The following is an 18,416-nucleotide window of genomic DNA, read 5'->3' as shown; positions in this document are numbered from 1 at the left end:
TGACGCCACTAGAACGCAGACAGAATTTATGGAAATCATCCCTGCCTGGTACTTTTGGGGACCCCCTTGCCTTGGGCTTGCTCTTTGCCAATGAGAGACTGTTAGGGACCAGGAGGGCCACTGGCCAAATTCCCGAGGGCCTGTTGCCGAGTCGCAGCAAGTGCTGTGTCGGGCCCTGCGCGTTCAGAGGTGGATTTCCAGAAAGTGGGTTTCGCACCGTGGCCGAGGGGGCAGCGGTGATGGCGAATAGGGACCTAAAAGCTCAGTGCCCAGGGGTGGAAACGGGGCTCGGGAACTTCTGCTCCCCGCAACTCGCTCTGCCTCGCTCCCCCTTTCCCGACTCCGCACCCCAGCTAGGGTTCCCCGGGGGTGCGGCTCTGGGGGCCGCACTAGGAACCTTTCCAGGAGGAGCTGCTCCCCGAGGGCGAGGGCACCCCGAGACGCCGCCTCCCCCAAACGCTGGAGGGAAAGAAAGTGAGTCCGGCGCAAACCCGCTGCCATGACAACCCCGGTGGCCACGGCTGCTCCCGCCGAGCGTGGCGTCCGCGCGTCCCCGAGGCCCGTGCGCAGCGTCCCCGGAGGAGGAGAAGGAGAAGGGGGGGGGGGTGCCGCCCGCCCCGCTCCCCGCTCCTCGCTCCCCGTGAGCCCGGAGCCTGCGGGCCCGGCTGGCCGCCAGTGTCGGAGCGGGCTGCGGGAGCGCAGGAGCCCGGGCTGAGCCCGCGGTGCCCGCAACTTCGGAGCGCCAGGGGCGGGGTTGTCGAGAGCGCACACGCGACTGCTACGGGGAGCTCGGGGAGCGCGGGGATCGCGGGCGCCCCGCACGTGCCCACTGGACGGTCCTGCGCTCCGCTCCGCTCGGCCGCTGTCATCCCGCGCCGCGCCCCACTCGCCGCTGACACTTGCCTCGCCTTGCCCGCGCTTATCCTAAACTTTTGATGCCAGCCCTCCGGCGAGGCGGAACATGCCCGGTTGAATCTTAAAGTGGCATCTGCTCCGCGAGGCGAGGCGAGGCGAGGCGGGGCCGAGCCGTCGGTGACCTTCAGCCCGGAGCCTCCGTCTCCCCGCGCTCCCCGCACCGCGCCGCCGCCTCCCCGGGGAAGCGCGCAAGAAGCGCGTTTCGGAGGCGCGAGGGAGCACCTGGGTCCGGCCGACTCGGAGCGCGCCAGCAGCAGCAGCAGCAGCAGCAGCGGCAGCGGCTCCGGAGAACCCCGACATCCCTCTGCTCGTCCCGCGCCGCACCCCGGCTGGCTGGCTGGCTGGTTGGCTGGCTCCGGGCCCCGCTCGCTGCCCGGCGTCTCGGCTCCGCCAGCCCACCTCGTCCCTTCCCGCAACCCGCCCGTACGCGGGCTGGGGAGTGGGGGTCCCAGGACCACGCCGCTGCCCACCGGAGTTGCGGGAAGTTGTGGCCGGCGAGGATGGGGCTCAGCGGGTACCTGTTCCAGCCCTGGAAGTGCCTCGTGGTCGTGTCGCTCAGGCTGCTGTTCCTTGTGCCCACAGGAGTGCCGGTGCGCAGCGGAGATGCCACCTTCCCCAAAGCGATGGACAACGTGACGGTCCGGCAGGGGGAGAGCGCCACCCTCAGGTAGGGACTTGGACGTCAGCGTGGGGGATCGAGCCCCCCAAGAGGGGGATGATTCGGGGGTCAGCTCGCTTGGGCCAGCGATGGCATGCATGAGGGCTCCGTGTTCTGAGAGGGAACCCTTGGCCCTGGAAGAGGAGGAGGACACGCGTTCTCCTTCCTGGTCGAGGTTGGTGCTCTGCGCTGGCTGCTCTGGTCTTGGGTGTCACGCGCCAACACGCAGGGCCACGCATGGAACTATTAAAGCCGAGGCCTCCTGGGCTTTGGCTTGGGGGCACTGGGTTTGTAATACTAGGGGCCTTGAGTCTCAAAACAGGAGCGGACATTAGCTACGCAGACAAGTCCAGGAAAGTCTGCAATGCCTTCCAGACCTCCTGAATTTCATTCCAGCCTCTCTGGCCAGTACCAGTACTGGCCGTGATTGGTAGGGGCCTTTTCCCAGAGCTCACCTGTGTGTGGGCCCCTGCTCTGAATTCGGAACTATGGCGGCAGAATTCCTGTGCTGGCAGGGCGCTGGAGTGGAGATATGGAGCTTTGATCCCACTTGCCTCCCTCCTGTGCACAGAACACAATAGAAAAGATTCGGATTTTGCCTTAATGAGTGTCCGAGAAGCACTTCCAGGCTCCTGGCAGTGTGTGTAGGGGAGGGAGGGAGTGGAGATTCTTGGAATATGAACCTTTGGGGACTGGGCCTGCCGCAGCAGAGACTTTAATAAAAATGCAGCCACCACATTCCACCAGCTCAGCAGATACCATCTTTTATCCCTTTAATGAGGCAGTTCTGGTCCTTGGAGACAGATTCAGGAGCATCCCAGCTTAACTCTGGCTCGCAATGTATACGGGGCAGACACGCCTGCCCTGTGCGTGACTTTGATGGTTATGGGGGACTATAAAGCTGTCCCAGGCGCAGCAGTCCAGACTCGGCTTCCCTCAGCCCAAGTGGTTTTTCTTCCTGAGCAAGGGATGGCTGGACTCTGCCTCGTGGAAACAGGCCTCTCCCTGGAGAGGGCAAGAAAGAAAGACAGTTCTAGTTGAAACCCGCTGGTCTAGGCTGGGATTCTCCACGCTTTGGGAGGTTCATAGCTGAGTATCCCTTTGAATCAGAGAAGGGCTCCAGAACCCAGTTTGGTGGGGCTGGGGACCCCAGGAGAAAGGCACATCTTCCTTGAGAGCTAGAGGGAAAGACCACGGAGACCTCAGCCTGCCCCAAGCTGGGGTGTTGTGATCTACAGAGGCTATTGTCCAAGGGGTGTTTCAATTCATTCCCTTGTGACAGCTAGGATGGCTGTTACCAGTATAACAGAAAGGTCTGGAGCACATAGCACCTAACAAAGAAATTTCTACATGCTCTCAGGGTAACTTAATCTCGCTAGGGACCTCTCTCACTTCTCTGTACTGGGAGCTCAAAGTCCCCTGTGCTCAGACCTCCCATCTCTGACCTTTTCCTGCCCCGGGAAAGTTAAGGGAGAAACTTGATTGGTGGTTTCCTGGGATGTAATGATATCTTTCCACCAGCAGAGGACGAGCTTCGCCCTTCTCTTATTTTTATTTTTATTATTACTTTTTTTTTTTTTTTTTTTTTTATTAGCTGCTGGCCTGTTTTCATGATCTTCAATTCTAATGTTTAGCAGCTGGATTCAGGAATGGGAATAGGAATAAAACCAGGAAAAGCCGAATAGTTGATTTTTATGCTTTGCGGAGAAAATAAAATCTCCCATGTTCAAGAGTAGCAGCTCTGCGCTGGCTATGTGATTGACTGCTTGCTTCATTTGTCAAAGAAGAAGCATATGTATGTCTAGTTGAATTCGCTTCTCATTTTCTGTGTAATTTTCCCTGGCATGGAGAAATGGAACACATTGGCCACATTTGAATCTTTTCATACTCTCTTTCATTTCTCCCTTCATTTTCTTTTATCAAATACCTCCATTTTAAATCCTTTGCCCAATTTTCATTCCCCTTTCTCTCACCTTTTTCACTTAGTTCTTATTATAATCATACCCATAATTTTATGGTTCTGGTTTTACTATTAGCACTATGAGCTTTCAAAAAGCTGCAATATCTTTGTAACTTTTGCAGAGAGTGAATCTCTTTTTCTTCCCGTGTTCCCTTCAGTGTCTCAATGAATAACTTGTCCTGTGCCCATCTTGGTGAAAATGGATATTTTACTTCTCTAAGGGAATGTGTACTCTCCAAGCCTCTGGCTTCAGTGCTCATGAAACCTACCATCTTTTATTTTGTGTTGAAGTGTTTTGGCGTCAAAGCAATGACAGATTTTAAGGATGGTTGTTCAGTCTTCCCCTTGCAGGGGTCTTCAAACTACGGCCCGCGGGCCACATATTGTATTTATTCCCATTTTGTTTCTTCACTTCTAAATAAGATATATGCAGTGTGCATAGAAATTTGTTCATAAGTTTTGTTTTTACTATAATCTGGCCCCCCAACAGTCTGAAGGACAGTGAACTGGCCCCCTGTTTAAAAAGTTTGAGGATCCCTGCTAGTGCATACATATTCTTTGGGGAATGTGTGTTTGGGAATTTATTGTAAAAAGGCTTTGGGGGGAAAAAAGCCAGCCAGGAGTGGCTCTCCAACCAAGCAGCCAACTGAACACATTTTTCAAAGTGACCGGGTCTTCGTACCCCCACGTAAAGCTTACATCAAGAAATGCAGGATTCACAGGTTTTGTAGGATAAAGAGACAGCTGTGAACACTGAGTCTTCCTGAGATTTTCCAGCAAAACTTTGCAGGGCTTGAAGAAAAAGCATTTTCCCCTGGAGACTGTTCTTGTCTGATGGGTATTTGTATGGAGAAGCATGAGGAAAGCTCTGTCGTAAAGTAAAGTCGCTGCGCGTCGGTACGTAGATAACACTCATTTTCTCTAACTGAGCTAACATTATCTTCCTTGTCACTCCTTCCCATGGCTCCTTGAAAAGTAAAAATAATGATTTGACTATGGAGTTATCTTGCTGCTTGGACGAGAGATGATATGGAAAATGAAGGAGGTGCTCACTATGGCTGAATTATAGTTTCTATGAATTTGATTTGAATTCATTATTACAAATGGGCCCTCTTGGCCAGAATCATTTTGTTCTAATTATGCACTGTTGGGTTACAAATGGTCTGTGCCTTTCCATTCAATTAGATGTGATAGGTATCTAGGACCTGGATCTGTATTGGTGCCTAGTCAGGAAAACCCAGCATCGTGCTGGGTTCATAGCTGATGTGTCTGGTATCATTTCAATGGCCAGATACAATTTCTTCATGGACCTTCAGATTGTCTCTAGTTCTCCTGAGAGATTGCATCATCCTTGTTTCAGAACAATTTGAGGGGCACAGTAGAATGGGGTGATAATTCTAACCTTATCATTATAAGGGGGAACCTTGGTCCCATAATACTGAAGGTTTTGGTTTTAAGATTTTGGGGACTGGGAGAACAATCTGTTTTCTGATCCAGTCTCATTAATCTGGGATTAGGTTCTGTAATTCCTTTCTAAAATGTTTCTGCATTTCCATGGGGAGTTTGGAGCTAATTCACACTTGGGGGGTCATCTTACAGCTGGGAATAATCTGTGCAGCTGGATTTTGCTCAAGCAGTGGGGCACCAGTTCCCCAAGGGCCCAATTCCATTTTGAGCAAAACTGGTGTTGCTTTGCTGTGTGACTCACTATCAGCAGCTTCTTTTTGTGTCCGTTGTCAATGCCCAAATTACACAAAACAGGGTCATGGCACCTGCACTTTCAGTGTTCAGTTGCCAAAGACTGCTGAGAAGTGTTCAGGCTTCACTCCTGGTATGAAACAGTGAACACAGAGCAAGGCGTTGGACCAGGAGGCTCCACAGTTAGCTGCACCCTGATGTTACCTGGGCTAGCTTTGGAATTGTTCCTATAATGAGACTGCCAGACCAGTGAAACCAGTAATTTTGGAATGGAGCAGAGCTGTACGCCTTTAATCGCTCTTGTATGTGGGCCTTAAAGATATGTAGCAAGGTAGCAGCAAAAGTGCAAAGGCATTATAACTGAAGGAGGAGAGCAAGGCATGGGAAGGAGGAGTCTTAGGGGTCCTTGAGAAAGGGAGGGAGACACTGGATGGAAGTGGTGCTGGAATATATGCATGGGATATTAATAAGAAAATCATTATAAACTGCAGCATCTCAAAAGAAACCTCATGGAGTTTTTTGGTTGTAGAGGGAGGTTGAGCACCTTTGCTATAGCATCTGTTTCTGCTGCAGAGCATCTGAGCCAGGCTGTAGTTCTGCAGCCCCAGTACTGGGTTTCTAACATGGCTGTACATCCATAGCACCCAGGACAGCTCCCAGACCATTCTTAAAGCTGAAATGTGAGCTGGAAACCATGACATCTCTGAGGCCTACAAGCCTGGGTCAATTCTATGGTTGAAAAACTAGAAGCAGGGGCCTGTGCAGTGGTGCAAGCAGTAAGGCATCTGCCTTGCACACACTATACTAGGACAGACCATGGTTCCATCCCTTGGTGTCCCATATGGTCCCCCCAAGCCAGGAGTGATTTCTGAGCGCATAGCCAGGAATAACCCCTGAGCGTCACCGGGTATGGCCCAAAAACTAAGAAAAAGAAAAGAAAAAAAGAAAAACCAGAAGCAGTATGTACTAGGTTTTGTCCTCTCCTCAATGTCATATCCCTAAGCCTTTAACTGGTTTGTCTGATGAAACCAACGCTTCTTTCCTCTATCTCATGTAAGACCCACAGATTCTACTTCTTTTTATTTCCAGAGGATCTTAGTCCCCAGTGAACAGCCCAAGAAATGAAAAATTGAAGGGATGTGTTCTGAATGGAGGAGCAGGCTCAAAATGCTGGAGCATTTTTTGCAAGGGGAAGTCCTGGGCTCAGTCCTCAAACCTGAACACAGCCAGTTGTACCCTCAGCTCTAAATTAATCTCTTGCCTTTATTCACACTTAAGTTCTTAACTCTTCAAGTTGGCTTTACTCTTAGAACCCTTTTTACTTCTTCTGGATTACATGGCAGCCCCACCTTAAGGAGAACAAAGAAATGTTCAATGTATTTAATCCTCCATACTTTCCTTGCTCCCTCAAAGTCAAGGCTTTACTCTTTGTTGTACCATCAGGGCAAAACACCTGCGGAATGGGAATGATGCTGGCTTTTCTCTACTTGGTGCCTTTAGATTATTCACTTTCTAGGGCTAGAAGGAAGGTGTCTGGCCAAATGCACAGATGAGCCCCCCAGGTGGGCCACTGTGCTCTCTGGGCTTGGCAACTTTTCTGAATACTGGGGTCTTGGCACTTGACCTCCCTCCACACACAGGACCCTGCAGACACAGAAGATGATGATTGTAAGAGTCAACCCAGACCAGAACATTTCTGGTGAATTAAAGATGATGAACGAACTGGTGAAAGATAGGGAAGAAGGGATTTACTTTTCAGAAATCTCAATATGTAATTCTCTAGTCTCCTCCCTCATCTTGGCATATCTTAGACCATTGAGGCTGGACAGACAGCGGCAGACAGGCTTTCTGCCCTTCTTTTCATCAGATCCCAGTGGAAATTATATGAGCCTGCACCTCCCAAGAGCTGTTACATTTTGCTAAAACCCAAAAGGTGCTGATGAACTTGACTGAACTTTTCACTGACCAACCAAACATTAAAGAATTTGTTTTGACTCAAGATTTAAGTATCTTGATGAACCAAGTTTTCATTTTATAATAGGAACAAAGACGATTTTAAATGGCCATTAAGTTTTCTGGCTGGTCCACAGAAGATAATTTAACTCACAATTACCCAAAATGCCATATACTAGCAATGAAGAATAATAGAAAACAATGTTGTTGTGGAAAAAGTAATTACGCAAAGAGAAAAAAAACACAAGTATGATAATTTTCTATTTATTGTTAACTCCAGTGCTGGGAAAAGTAGGCATAATTACAGGAAGAGAATATGGAGGCATTTTCTCAAAGATCTGTCTGACTACTTTGAAAAGTTTTAGAGTTTGTATTATTGTTTCTATTGTGCCAAATTCAATTTCAGAGGAGTTGATTTGATTCCACTATACATTTGTTTCTTTTCTGATGAGGAGGAATATGCTCATAAATATTGATAAGGGAAGAGAGAGGAAATGAAAGATACAGGGAAGAGAAGAGGAGTGGAAAGAGACTTTCCCGCAGTGTCAGCTGAGGTCTGGAGGATGAGGAAGGAGCTGAGAGGAGCTTCCTTGGCAGGAAACTTAGCCTCATCTTCATCTGCTCTACAATCCATGGGAGGAAAAGAAGCCAGCAGGAAGACAGGAGATGCTCACTGTGCATATGTCCCCTGATGCCCACACCCCAGGATACACACAAGTTTTCAATGTGTATTAGACAAGACAAGAGCCATTAACTTAGACACCTTCTTACAGCTCAAATCTGATTCTTTCCACTCTCGGTTCCACCTCCCCCAAACCAGGGTCCTATCGTGACCTTTCAGGCTCCCTTCTCTGAGGGACTAATCCCAGTGAATCTTCATGTCTCCCAGCCTCAGGAACTTCCCTGGTGTATTTTTGCTGTTTGACTTCCTCCAGTTTACATCATGATGACATCCCTCCAGGGCAGAGCCTGTGCTTGTATCTCTACAGTCCACTGCCAAGTTCCCTCCATTCTCAGATGCCTGAGTAGACTTGCAGATACTTGTGCTCAGGGACAGGGCAGCCTTTATGGTAGATGCCATTCTGCACTGGTGCTCTCAGTCTGGCACATCACATGATGGAAAAAGAGCAGAATCCCCCACCCAAGAATCTGGTTTCTTGGGTGTTTTATCAGTGGCCCAAGCACATGGTACACTGCCTTGCTTATTTGCATCATCCTGGGAGAAACCGACCAATAACACAAACTCTGGCCCCTCTCCAGTGTACCCTCCTCTCAAGAATGTTCTCATTATTTCTTTTGGGCTTTTGGTTAAATTCAGTCTTTTTATGTCCTCAAATCCCAACACAATGCCTTAACACAGTGGTGTCCCAAGTGTGCTGGGAATAAGGCTTTCTCCTCTGTCTTATTCTCTCTCTATATTTTTGTCTTATTACTTATTTCTCTCCCCCACTCTCCTGCACACAAATCCCTGAATGGCTACTTTTTGTAATGAAGACATTCTCCATTATGAAGTTGTTGACATTATAGCCGCAGATTTTGGCCATTGAACCCTGGCTGAGACTGGCCAGCCTTTCGGCAGTGATAATCATGATATTTTTGTATTTCCCATTATTCTGAAAGCCCCTGGAAGGAAATGCAGAGTTAGAACGGCAGAGGTAAGCCTGCTTTCTCCCTTTATACCAAGAATACGGAATGGGAGAATGCATTCTGTATCTGCAAAGGTGAGGGGACCCAGGAGCATGAGCAAACCATCTTCTGGGTCTGCAGAGGGCATGCCAGAGGCCAGAGTAGGGTTTATGCTCCTGTCTGCAGTGCATTTGCTTCTGTGATTGGCTCATGCTGGATTTGTTGGATCTCCCCATTAGCTTTCCTGCCATAGAGTGGGAGTAATTTATACCAGGCTCTCGAGTATTAGCTCTGTTGCAGTGGGTAGAAAATAAGCATTCTGTGCCATGTAAGAGAATGGAGAACTCCCACCTGGAAGCTTGGATTTTGCAGCAATAAAGGCTCACTTCACATTCTAACCCTGAGACTTACTGATGGTGCAGTTGGATGAGGAAATGAATTTCTCTACAACTCAGGTCTCCCAATTAGAAGCGAGCTAGAGGCTCTCTATTCACTTCTGGGCTGTCTTGTGCAAAATCATGTGCCAACCAGTTTGTAAGAGTGTAGATTCTAGTTGGACACGTAGCAAGTGCTGATAAATAGGTGATTTTTTTAATATGTTATTGAACTCGCAGCTTTATTTACTATCCACTTTTTGCTCAGTGCTCTGCACGGCAGAGTAGAAATCACCAAGTGGAATCCAGCCTAGATTCTGCTTTTTAAAACTTCACATAGACTGAGTGTATGTGGAGAATCGGGCCAGAGGTCAGGGGTATGAGGGAGGAAAAGAGTGAGGAAGAAGATTAGATACAAAAATATCTCATTTTGATGTGCTTCTGTATCTGTTTTCTGTCCCCACCACACCAGGAATCCTCTGAGAAACCATGACCTCTGGTTTTCTTATTTTATTGTGCTGAAATAATGTGATATTTAACATAATGATTATTTTCAAGTGACAGTTCAGCACCAATAAATCTATGCACATTAGCAACTGTGACCATTATCTTTCTCCAGAATTTTCCTCATCTTCCTCAATGGAAACTGTACTCACTAGCAGCTTAAGAGTCTGAGCGATAGTATAGCAGGTAAGGTGTTTGCCTCATGTGTAATTGATTCAGGTTCAATTCCCAGAATCCCATGTGGTCCTCGAGGGGCTTCTAGGAGTAATTTCTAAATACAGAGCCAGGAATAACCCTAAGCACTGCTGGGTGTGACCTACAAAAATAAAAGACAAACAAACAAACAAAAAACAGAAAGAACACTAGCAGCCCATGTTTCCATCACATACGTGGCAAATATCCTAATCCCTTGTCCTTGAATCACTTGAAGCACCACTCAAAAGTATGTGTATCTATCACAATTTTGTTCTTTCCTCCTCTCTTCTTGGCCACCAAGGTTAGTTCCATATCTTCGCTGTTGAACTGAGTTCTGCAACAAGTAATGCTATGAAAATGTCCTTTAGAATGTTCTTGTGTCTGGGCAAAGGTGCCCAGAAGCGGAATCATGGATCATACGGCAGCTCTGCTTTTACTTTTTTGAGAAACCTTCATACAGTTTTGCATACCATTGAACCATGAATCATTCATCCCTGCAGTAAATGAGAGTCCCTCATTTCCACCAACATTGACAGAATGTTTCAGGGTTGCTTTTTTTTTGGGGGGTCACACCCATCAGTGTTCAAGGGTTACTCCTGGCTCTTCGCTCAGAAGTCGCTCCTGGCAAGCACGGGGAACCATATGAGATGCCAGGATTCGAACCACTGTCTGAATCAGCTATGTGTAAGGCAGATGCCCTACCTCGGTGCTATCTCTCCGACCCCCTGCTTTTTATTTGTTCTCATGTGCTTCATTCTTACTAGTATATGGTGGGACTTCATTGTCCTCTTACTTTGGATTTTCCTAATAATAAGTGATTATGAGCTTTTTTGTTTGTTTTGGCCCCCTCCCCACCAGCCATGCTCAAGGGTTACTCATGACTATGTGCTCAGGGATTACTCCTAGCAGTACTTGGGAGATCATATAGTATGCTGTGGATCAAACCTGGGTTAGCTGTTGTCAAGTAGAGCACCTTAGCAACTGTACCAGAACTCTGGCCCCAATGATGAGCATTCATTTATGAATCTATTGGCCATCTGTGGCATATAAATAAGAATAATAGGAGGAGGGAATGTATGATTATCTTTGACAGTCAAAATGAGAACAAACAAAAAAGAAATGAGTGAGAGGGCAGGTAAAAAGAGATGATGAGAGGTAACACAATCAGAGAGAAGGGGACTGAACACCCAATGATAAAGAGGTTTGATGCCAGCAGTACTGTGAGCATCCAATCCAAACTATAACCACCAAATGAACAATGTGCCTGTCAAGATACCTTAGCAGGCTAGGACTGAGAGGAAACCTGAGGTAGTGGAGGAAGGAAGTTGATGCTGGTGGTAGCATTGGTGCTGTGACACCGTACACCTGAAACTCATCTCTGAATAACTATGAACCTCATTCTGTGTTAATATTTATTTTAATGTAAAAAGATTTAAGACATGGAACTTAAAAGTTCTTAAAACTAGCAGAATAATAAATAGCTTAAGTAATTGGAAAAAAGTGAAATTTTTAACTTTGTACTTTTACAAAATTGTTTTTGCTCTTTTGGTTTCTTTGAGATAGGATGTTAACTCAGTGAATTTTTCTATTTCTGCAAAAACGAAACACCACAAAACATAAAACACTGGGGTGTTGATAGAGATTGTGCTGAATTTGTAAATACTAGATGGTATTGGCAATGATATTAAATCTTCACATCCATAAACATGTTTTTATTTTAACATGTTTGGTCCCTTTTCATTTTCACAGCAACTTTTGTAGCATTTGTTGTACAATTATTTTACCTAATTAGTCAAGTTTTATTCCTAAGTAATTTACTTTTTATGTTATTATAAAAATGTTGATTTCCTTTTTGATGGTCTACCATGAGTGTATAGAAGTACAACCAACATTTTTGTGTGGATTTTTTTTATTCTGCAACCTCACTGAATTTTTTCATTAGTCCTAACACTTTTGGGTGGAAGTGTTGGGACTTCACACATAATAGATTATCTGATATAATCTGAGAAGGAAGATTTATTTTATTTCTTTTGTTCAATTTTTGGATACCTTGAACGTGCTCTGGTTAGGGCACAACGTGTTCACACATATTCTACCTGACGCGGGCATTACTGTGTTATATAGAATATGATAAATACAGAGTTTGCTCCCTCCCCCATATAATCAAAGACTACTCAGGATTTTGCAGTTGAGTATGAAATAACTATGAGAATTTCTAACATAGCCTTTATTGTGGTGATGTAGCTTCCTTCTGTCTCAGGTTTATTGAGTGTTTCATTTACAGTGAGAACATTTTATGCAAAAATTAGGTGATGTCCACCCATTTACTTGCCTGTTACATACATGGTGTATTATACAGAATCACTTTTATATATTGAACTGTCTTTGCATTCAAGAAGTTAAATCCAGGTGGCCATATTATAATGTATATATAAATAATACATGCATGTGTAATGTAAAAATTCATACATAATATCTTGTTAAATTCAGTGTTCTAATATGTTGAGAATTTTGCATCCATTGTCCTAAAATATATTGTCTGTAGTTTTGTTTTAGGTATTTGATTTTAGTAATGACTGGTTTCTGGAATGGATTTGGAACTATTTCAAACTTTTCATTTTGGGGGAATCAATGTGTAGGATACCTGTTAAGTAATTTCTGATAATTACTGATTCTTGCAGTACTTGATAAACATCACAGTGGCCTCATCAGGTTTGGGGCTTTCTTTATTGGGTGGTTTAGATTATTGATTATTGATTTGATTATTGATTTTTAAATTCAATTTAATTCATTGCTATTTAACTTACTGCATACAATTATTCATTTTACTCTTCTATAGTTCCTTTAAAGTTCTATAAAACTAGTTACTGTTATACTTGCTTTGTTTTTATTTTAGTTATTTGTGTCAGTTCTTTTCTCAAAAAAAAAAAAGAAACACAACCTCTTTTTTAAGAAGTTGCTGGTCTTTTTTTTTGGTACTCGTTTTTGCTTTTTTTGTGTTTTGTTTTTGTTTTTGTTTTTGTTTGTTTGTTTCTTTGTAGCTGATGGTTTTGATTTTTGGTTTATTCCTTTTTTTAAAATTCTTTTTGTACTTTTGTTGTCATTCCCTTAGTGGTTTTTGTTTTGTTTTTGTCTTATCTTGTTTTGTTACTTTCTTCTTTTTTCTTCTTTCCTCTTTCTTCTTTCCAATGGATACTTACAGCACCTAGACAGACTCCTCCCATATCCTTTCTTATATCTCCAATAGAGCCACATTACTGGGATCATCTTGATCAGCATCATAATTGGAGGGAGAAACATGGATGGGACCAAGACCAGACAGTTGTATGTTCATTTGGTGGAAATAAAAAATAATCAGACTTGATTACCAAATCCAAAGTCAACGACAACAGAATCAATACCAAATCTGCATCTAGCTGTACAAGGGGGAAACAGTTGCACTAGCATTGGGGTGGGGGGCAGAAGAGAGAGAAGTGGGATGCATGCTGGGTACACGGGTGGAGGGTGGATAACACTTGTGGTGGGAATGCTCCTCGTTTATTATCACTATGTGCCTTAAATATTACTGTAAAAGATTGTAATTCACTTTGACCACAATAAAGAAAAGGGGAGAAAAACTTGGGTTTTACTAATTCTATGAATCTTTTTCAGAGCATAGGCACTTGATTTGTCGAGTCTGGTTTTTCTATTTGTTTTCTTGAGTTCTGCATTAGCATTTTCTAGTTCTTTTAGCTGAAAAGTTAGGTTCGAGAACTTTATTTTTATTGTATTTGTAATAATTAACTTTTGTCTTATCACTATATCTAGATATAGTTTTACTATAGCTAGTAGTTTAGGTTTGTCTTATTTTTATTGATCACTAAATATTTAATAATTTCCTTTGTTATTTGTTATATCTTCTCTGACCAACTGAATGCTTGAGAATGTGTGAGTGGGGCTGGGACAATAGTACAGCAAGGAGAGTTCTTGCTTTGTACTTGGCCGACCTGGGTTCAATCCCTGGAATCCCATATGGAACCCAAGCCCACCAGGAGTGATTCCTGGACTCAGAGCCAGCACTAGTTTATAAGTACTGCAGGGTGTGGCTAAAAAACAAACAAATGAAAAAGAGTGTGTTAGTTATTTCACTGATGGGGTCAAAGAACTTGGCTTCCACACGACCAACCTAGCTTCAAGCCATGGCACCGCTCATGGTCTCTATGCATCACCAGAGACAGGAATGAGCTCTAATTACTGCTTGGGGTGACCCCAAACTTCATTTTAAAAAAATAATGCTTAATTTTTATATTTGTGAGATCTTTAGTTTGCTTTCTGAAATTGATTTCTAATACACTGTATGATTTCAGTGGTTAAATTTTTGGTTAGAGTTGTCTGACAGAAATTGATCAGAATATATTCCAATGTGTTTATCATCTCTGCTGGGTGGAATTATCTATATGCCTGTTAGATAAAATTAGTCAGTTGATTGCTCTACATATTATTCATTGTGGAATCAAAAGCACCTTAATTTTATTCTAGAGAGGTCTATTTATCCCTAACTTTTATTAGTGTTTGTGTCATGTATTTAAAAAAATTGCATGATCTGTTCCTTATCTATATGCTTCTAATATTGTTACTTTTTAAATGTTTTCTGTATATCCTATAGCATTTTATCCATTCCTCTGCTGATTTAGCTTTTAGAGTAAAATGTTTGATTCCTTCTCATTTTCTTTTGTGAAATATTCACAGAAAATTTTGGTTATAAGATGGCATAGAATAATCTTAAATTACAATAATACATTTTAAATTAATATTCAGTTTGACCACATATTAAAAGCTTTCCTTTATTCCCTAATCCTCACTTTATTTTAGCAATGTCTTACATAACCTCTTCATAGATCATGTTCCCATTAACATAGATTTGTACTCATTTTCAGTGTGCCCTTTCTAAGTTTTTGGATCACACCTGGAGATACTCAGGGCTTACTCCTGGATCTGCACTCAGGGATCACTCCTAGAGAACTTGGGGAATAATATGGGGTGCTAAGGAATCAAATTCTGGTAAGCTGTGTGCAAGGCAAACACCCTACATACTGTACTATCTCTCTGGCCCTCGTTTTTAGTATATTTGAGAACCACACATGACAATGCTCAGGGCTTGCTCCTGACTGTGCTCAGGAATTATTTCTGATGGAGATATGAGGACCTTATGTGATACCAGGGACTGAATCAAGGTCAGCTATAGGAATCCAAGCACCTTATTTTATGTACTATTTCTATAGTTATTGTAATTGATTTTTGTTTTTATAAGCACCTTGAAAAAGTAGGATTATGACAGGCTTTTTAAAATCAAAATTATTATTATTTACTTTAAAGCATCCATAACAAGAAAGCCTTTATCTGATGGTCATAAGAGGATTTCCCATGTTATCCTCCACTTTTACTGGAAGGTTAAAGCCCCATAATATGCATAGACAGGGATTTTAAAAATAATGTATAAGTGATTTAAAATTTAACAATACTCTTAGAAAAATGACTGAAACCCAGCCCAATCATCTTTATAATGAAGGTGTTTAAATAAAGATACTAATTTAACAAATTAGGATTATGAGCCAAAATTATAATAATATAATTATTTTGTATTTTTTCATATAGTGCCTTTATGATTTTTATGATTCAGGTTTAATCTTATGTTCTTTCATTTCAACCTACAGAATGCCCTTTCTCATTTATTGGACATAAAGTTATATGAGTAAAGTAGTCCCTGGAATTCTGGTTCTCAGGGAATGTTGTGATATATCTTTTTTTTCTTGAGATTAAATATTTCCATTTTCAAGATTTTTTTTTATTTATTAGAGAAATCTTTATCCTTTAGCTTGCAAAGTTTCTGTTATTATCCACACATGATCTTATTTTTTCCTGTTTGTCAATTCTGCCTCTCATTGATTTTTACAATTCTCGTCTTTTATTTTTATCTCTGTTTGGGGGCTAGATTATAATATTCCTCAAATTGGGTCATTTTACATTTATCTTTTCTGGAGTTTGTTGACATTTTTATTTTATTATCATATAATCCCCCAAAGCTCACCAGGAGTGATTCCTGAGTGCAGATCCAGGAGTAAGCCCTGAGTATTCCCAGGTGTGAGCCCAAAACCAAGAAAAGATACAATAAAAATGAGTTTCGGGATCACACCCAGGATTACTTCTGGCTCTGTGAAAACGGATCACTCCTGGTGGAGCTCAAGGAACCACATGTGATACCAGGAATCAAATCAGGACTCACAGATAGAACGTGCAGCTGGAGACAAAAGAACAAGTACTCCCATCGGAAATGATATGGACTCTTTAATGAACAAGTCAGAAATTTAAAATGACTAATTAAGCAAGGGGTTTTGATAGGGGAAAATGTACCTATCCCATTATATAAACAAATGGGTTTATTTAGCAGAGAATTCTCAAAAGAATACAGAGAAGTGCAAGGCTGCTTTTGAAGGTTTATTAATAGACTAGACTTGATTGGGAAAAGAAGCAGTGAGGCTGAAAATATGTTTATAGAATCTTCTGAAACTAAAAAAGCAAAAGTGAAACAAAAATGACTAGAAGTAAATAGTATTCAAAGTTTGAAAAAAACCACATTATTTGTACTAAATGTGGAATAGGACTATCAGAAGGGGAAAGAATAGGACAGAAGAAATATTTGTCAAAGAATATTTGTCAAAGAATTCTCTCAACCAGACCATAAATTCATAGAGGTCTGAGAAACCTAGGTAGATAAATTCCTCACAACCTACACATCAGCATATGAGAGACAGAGGAAATTGGAAGGCAAAGGAAAAAGACAGAGAAGAGGAAATACTCTGATCATAAGGGAACAGGGATATAAGTGAATAAATGATGTGACACTGCATAAATCACGCAAGCAAGAAGAGTGGGTTAAAATATTTAAACTGTTGATTGGAAAGGATCACCAGTGTGGTTTGTCATTTTCTTAGACAAACACAAATGGAAGCTATGTGTTGCCAGTTGGCTTGCCATCCAATAAATATTAAAAGAAAAATGTTATTTGGAGAGTAGAATCCTGGGCCACAATATAGGAACAGCATTTTTTTAAAAAAAAAAACCCATTATTCTTTTTATATAATTGCATTATTCAAGCACCATGGTTATAGAAATGTTCATAGTAGGGTTTTAGTCATGGAGTGTACAGCACCCTTCACCAGTGCAACTTTAGGAACAGCATTTTTTTTAACCTTCCCTCCCATATAAATGAGAGTTTTCTTGGGTAGTGGACTCTAGATTGGAAGTTTCTTTTATTCAGTAGTTTATTTTTTTCTCTTTTTTTATATATTTTATTTAAACATCTTGATTACATACATGACTGTGTTTGGGTTTCAGTCATGTAAAGAACACCACCCATCACCAGTGCAACATTCCCATCACCAATGTCCTAAACCTCCCTCCTCCCCACCCAACCCCCGCCTGTACTCTAGACAGGCTTTCTATAACCCTCATATGTTCTCATTAGGATAGTTCAAAATGTAGTTATTTCTTTAACTAAACTCATCTCTGTTTGTGGTGAGCTTCCTGAGGTGAGCTGTAACTTCCAGCCCTTCTCTCTTTAGTGTCTAAAAATTATTATTGCAAGAATGTTTTTCATTTTTCTTAAAATCCATGTCATTCCACTCTTTTCTTGTTAGGACTGTTTCAAATGGAAGATATGGTTTCTTATGTTTTTTCCCTTGTATTTGAGATTATTTTTCTACCTTATTGCTTTGAAGAATTCATCTCTCTCTTTGTTTTTGCCATTTGGATTATTATATGTCTTGGTGTTGATCTGTTAGGGTCTTCTGTTTTGTTTTTGGTACTCTTTTTATTGCTTGGATTTGCACAACTGTCTCTTTCCAGAGAGTGGGAAAATTCTCTGCTATTATTTTCTTCACTACTCTTCCTTTTCCTTTTTCTTTCCTTTCTAGTATTTCTATTAGGCATAGATTATTTCTTTTGTCTTTGTTCATTAAGTACCTTACATTTTCTTCCAATGTTTTGTCTCTCATTTTTTTAAACTTTATTTATTGATTGATTCATTAATTGATTGCTTGGTTTCTGGGCCACACTCAGCTGAGCTCAGGAGTTAATCCTGGCTCTGAACTCAGAAATCAGGAGTTACTCCTGGCTCTGAACTCAGAAATTGAACTGGGTCCCCTAAGTCTGCATCATACAAGGGAAATGCCCTACCTCTGTCTCTCTTTTCTTTATTGACTTCTTTGCTGTTGATGGCTTGTGTATGTATATATATATGTATATATATATGTGTGTGTGTATGTATGTATGTATATATCCTATATATATATTTATTTATTTATGGGCCACAACCATAAACTCCTGGGTTACTCCTGGCTATGCACTCAGAAATCGCTCCTGGTTTGGGTGATCATATGGGATAACAGGGATCGAACCGAGGTCCGTCCTGGGTCAGCCATGCAAGGCAAATGCCCTACTGCTGTGTTATCACTCTGATCTCGATAAGGGTGGGAGAGTTTTGTGCTCTCTGAAT

At 42.5% G+C, this 18,416-nt stretch overlaps 1 protein-coding gene across 3 annotated transcripts in view; it reads left to right on the top strand.

Moving 5' to 3' along the window:
* Positions 1-1,317: 1,317 nt before the first annotated feature.
* Positions 1,318-18,416, top strand: part of OPCML (opioid binding protein/cell adhesion molecule like) — a 650,993-nt gene continuing 633,894 nt past the window's right edge. The window contains exon 1 of one of the 3 annotated variants that reach the window (XM_049778296.1): positions 1,318-1,582. In XM_049778296.1, coding sequence (XP_049634253.1) covers positions 1,416-1,582 — 167 coding nt within the window. In that variant the 5' untranslated portion in view covers positions 1,318-1,415. The remainder of the gene's footprint in view (positions 1,583-18,416) is intronic. The other 2 variants (XM_049778293.1, XM_049778295.1) reach the window with 2 other exon arrangements.

Source organism: Suncus etruscus, chromosome 8 (genome assembly GCF_024139225.1).
Source record: "Suncus etruscus isolate mSunEtr1 chromosome 8, mSunEtr1.pri.cur, whole genome shotgun sequence".
Classification (NCBI taxonomy): domain Eukaryota; kingdom Metazoa; phylum Chordata; class Mammalia; order Eulipotyphla; family Soricidae; genus Suncus; species Suncus etruscus.
Note: the sequence above shows the minus strand (reverse complement) of the source record. Positions and strands in the feature narration are given on the sequence as shown.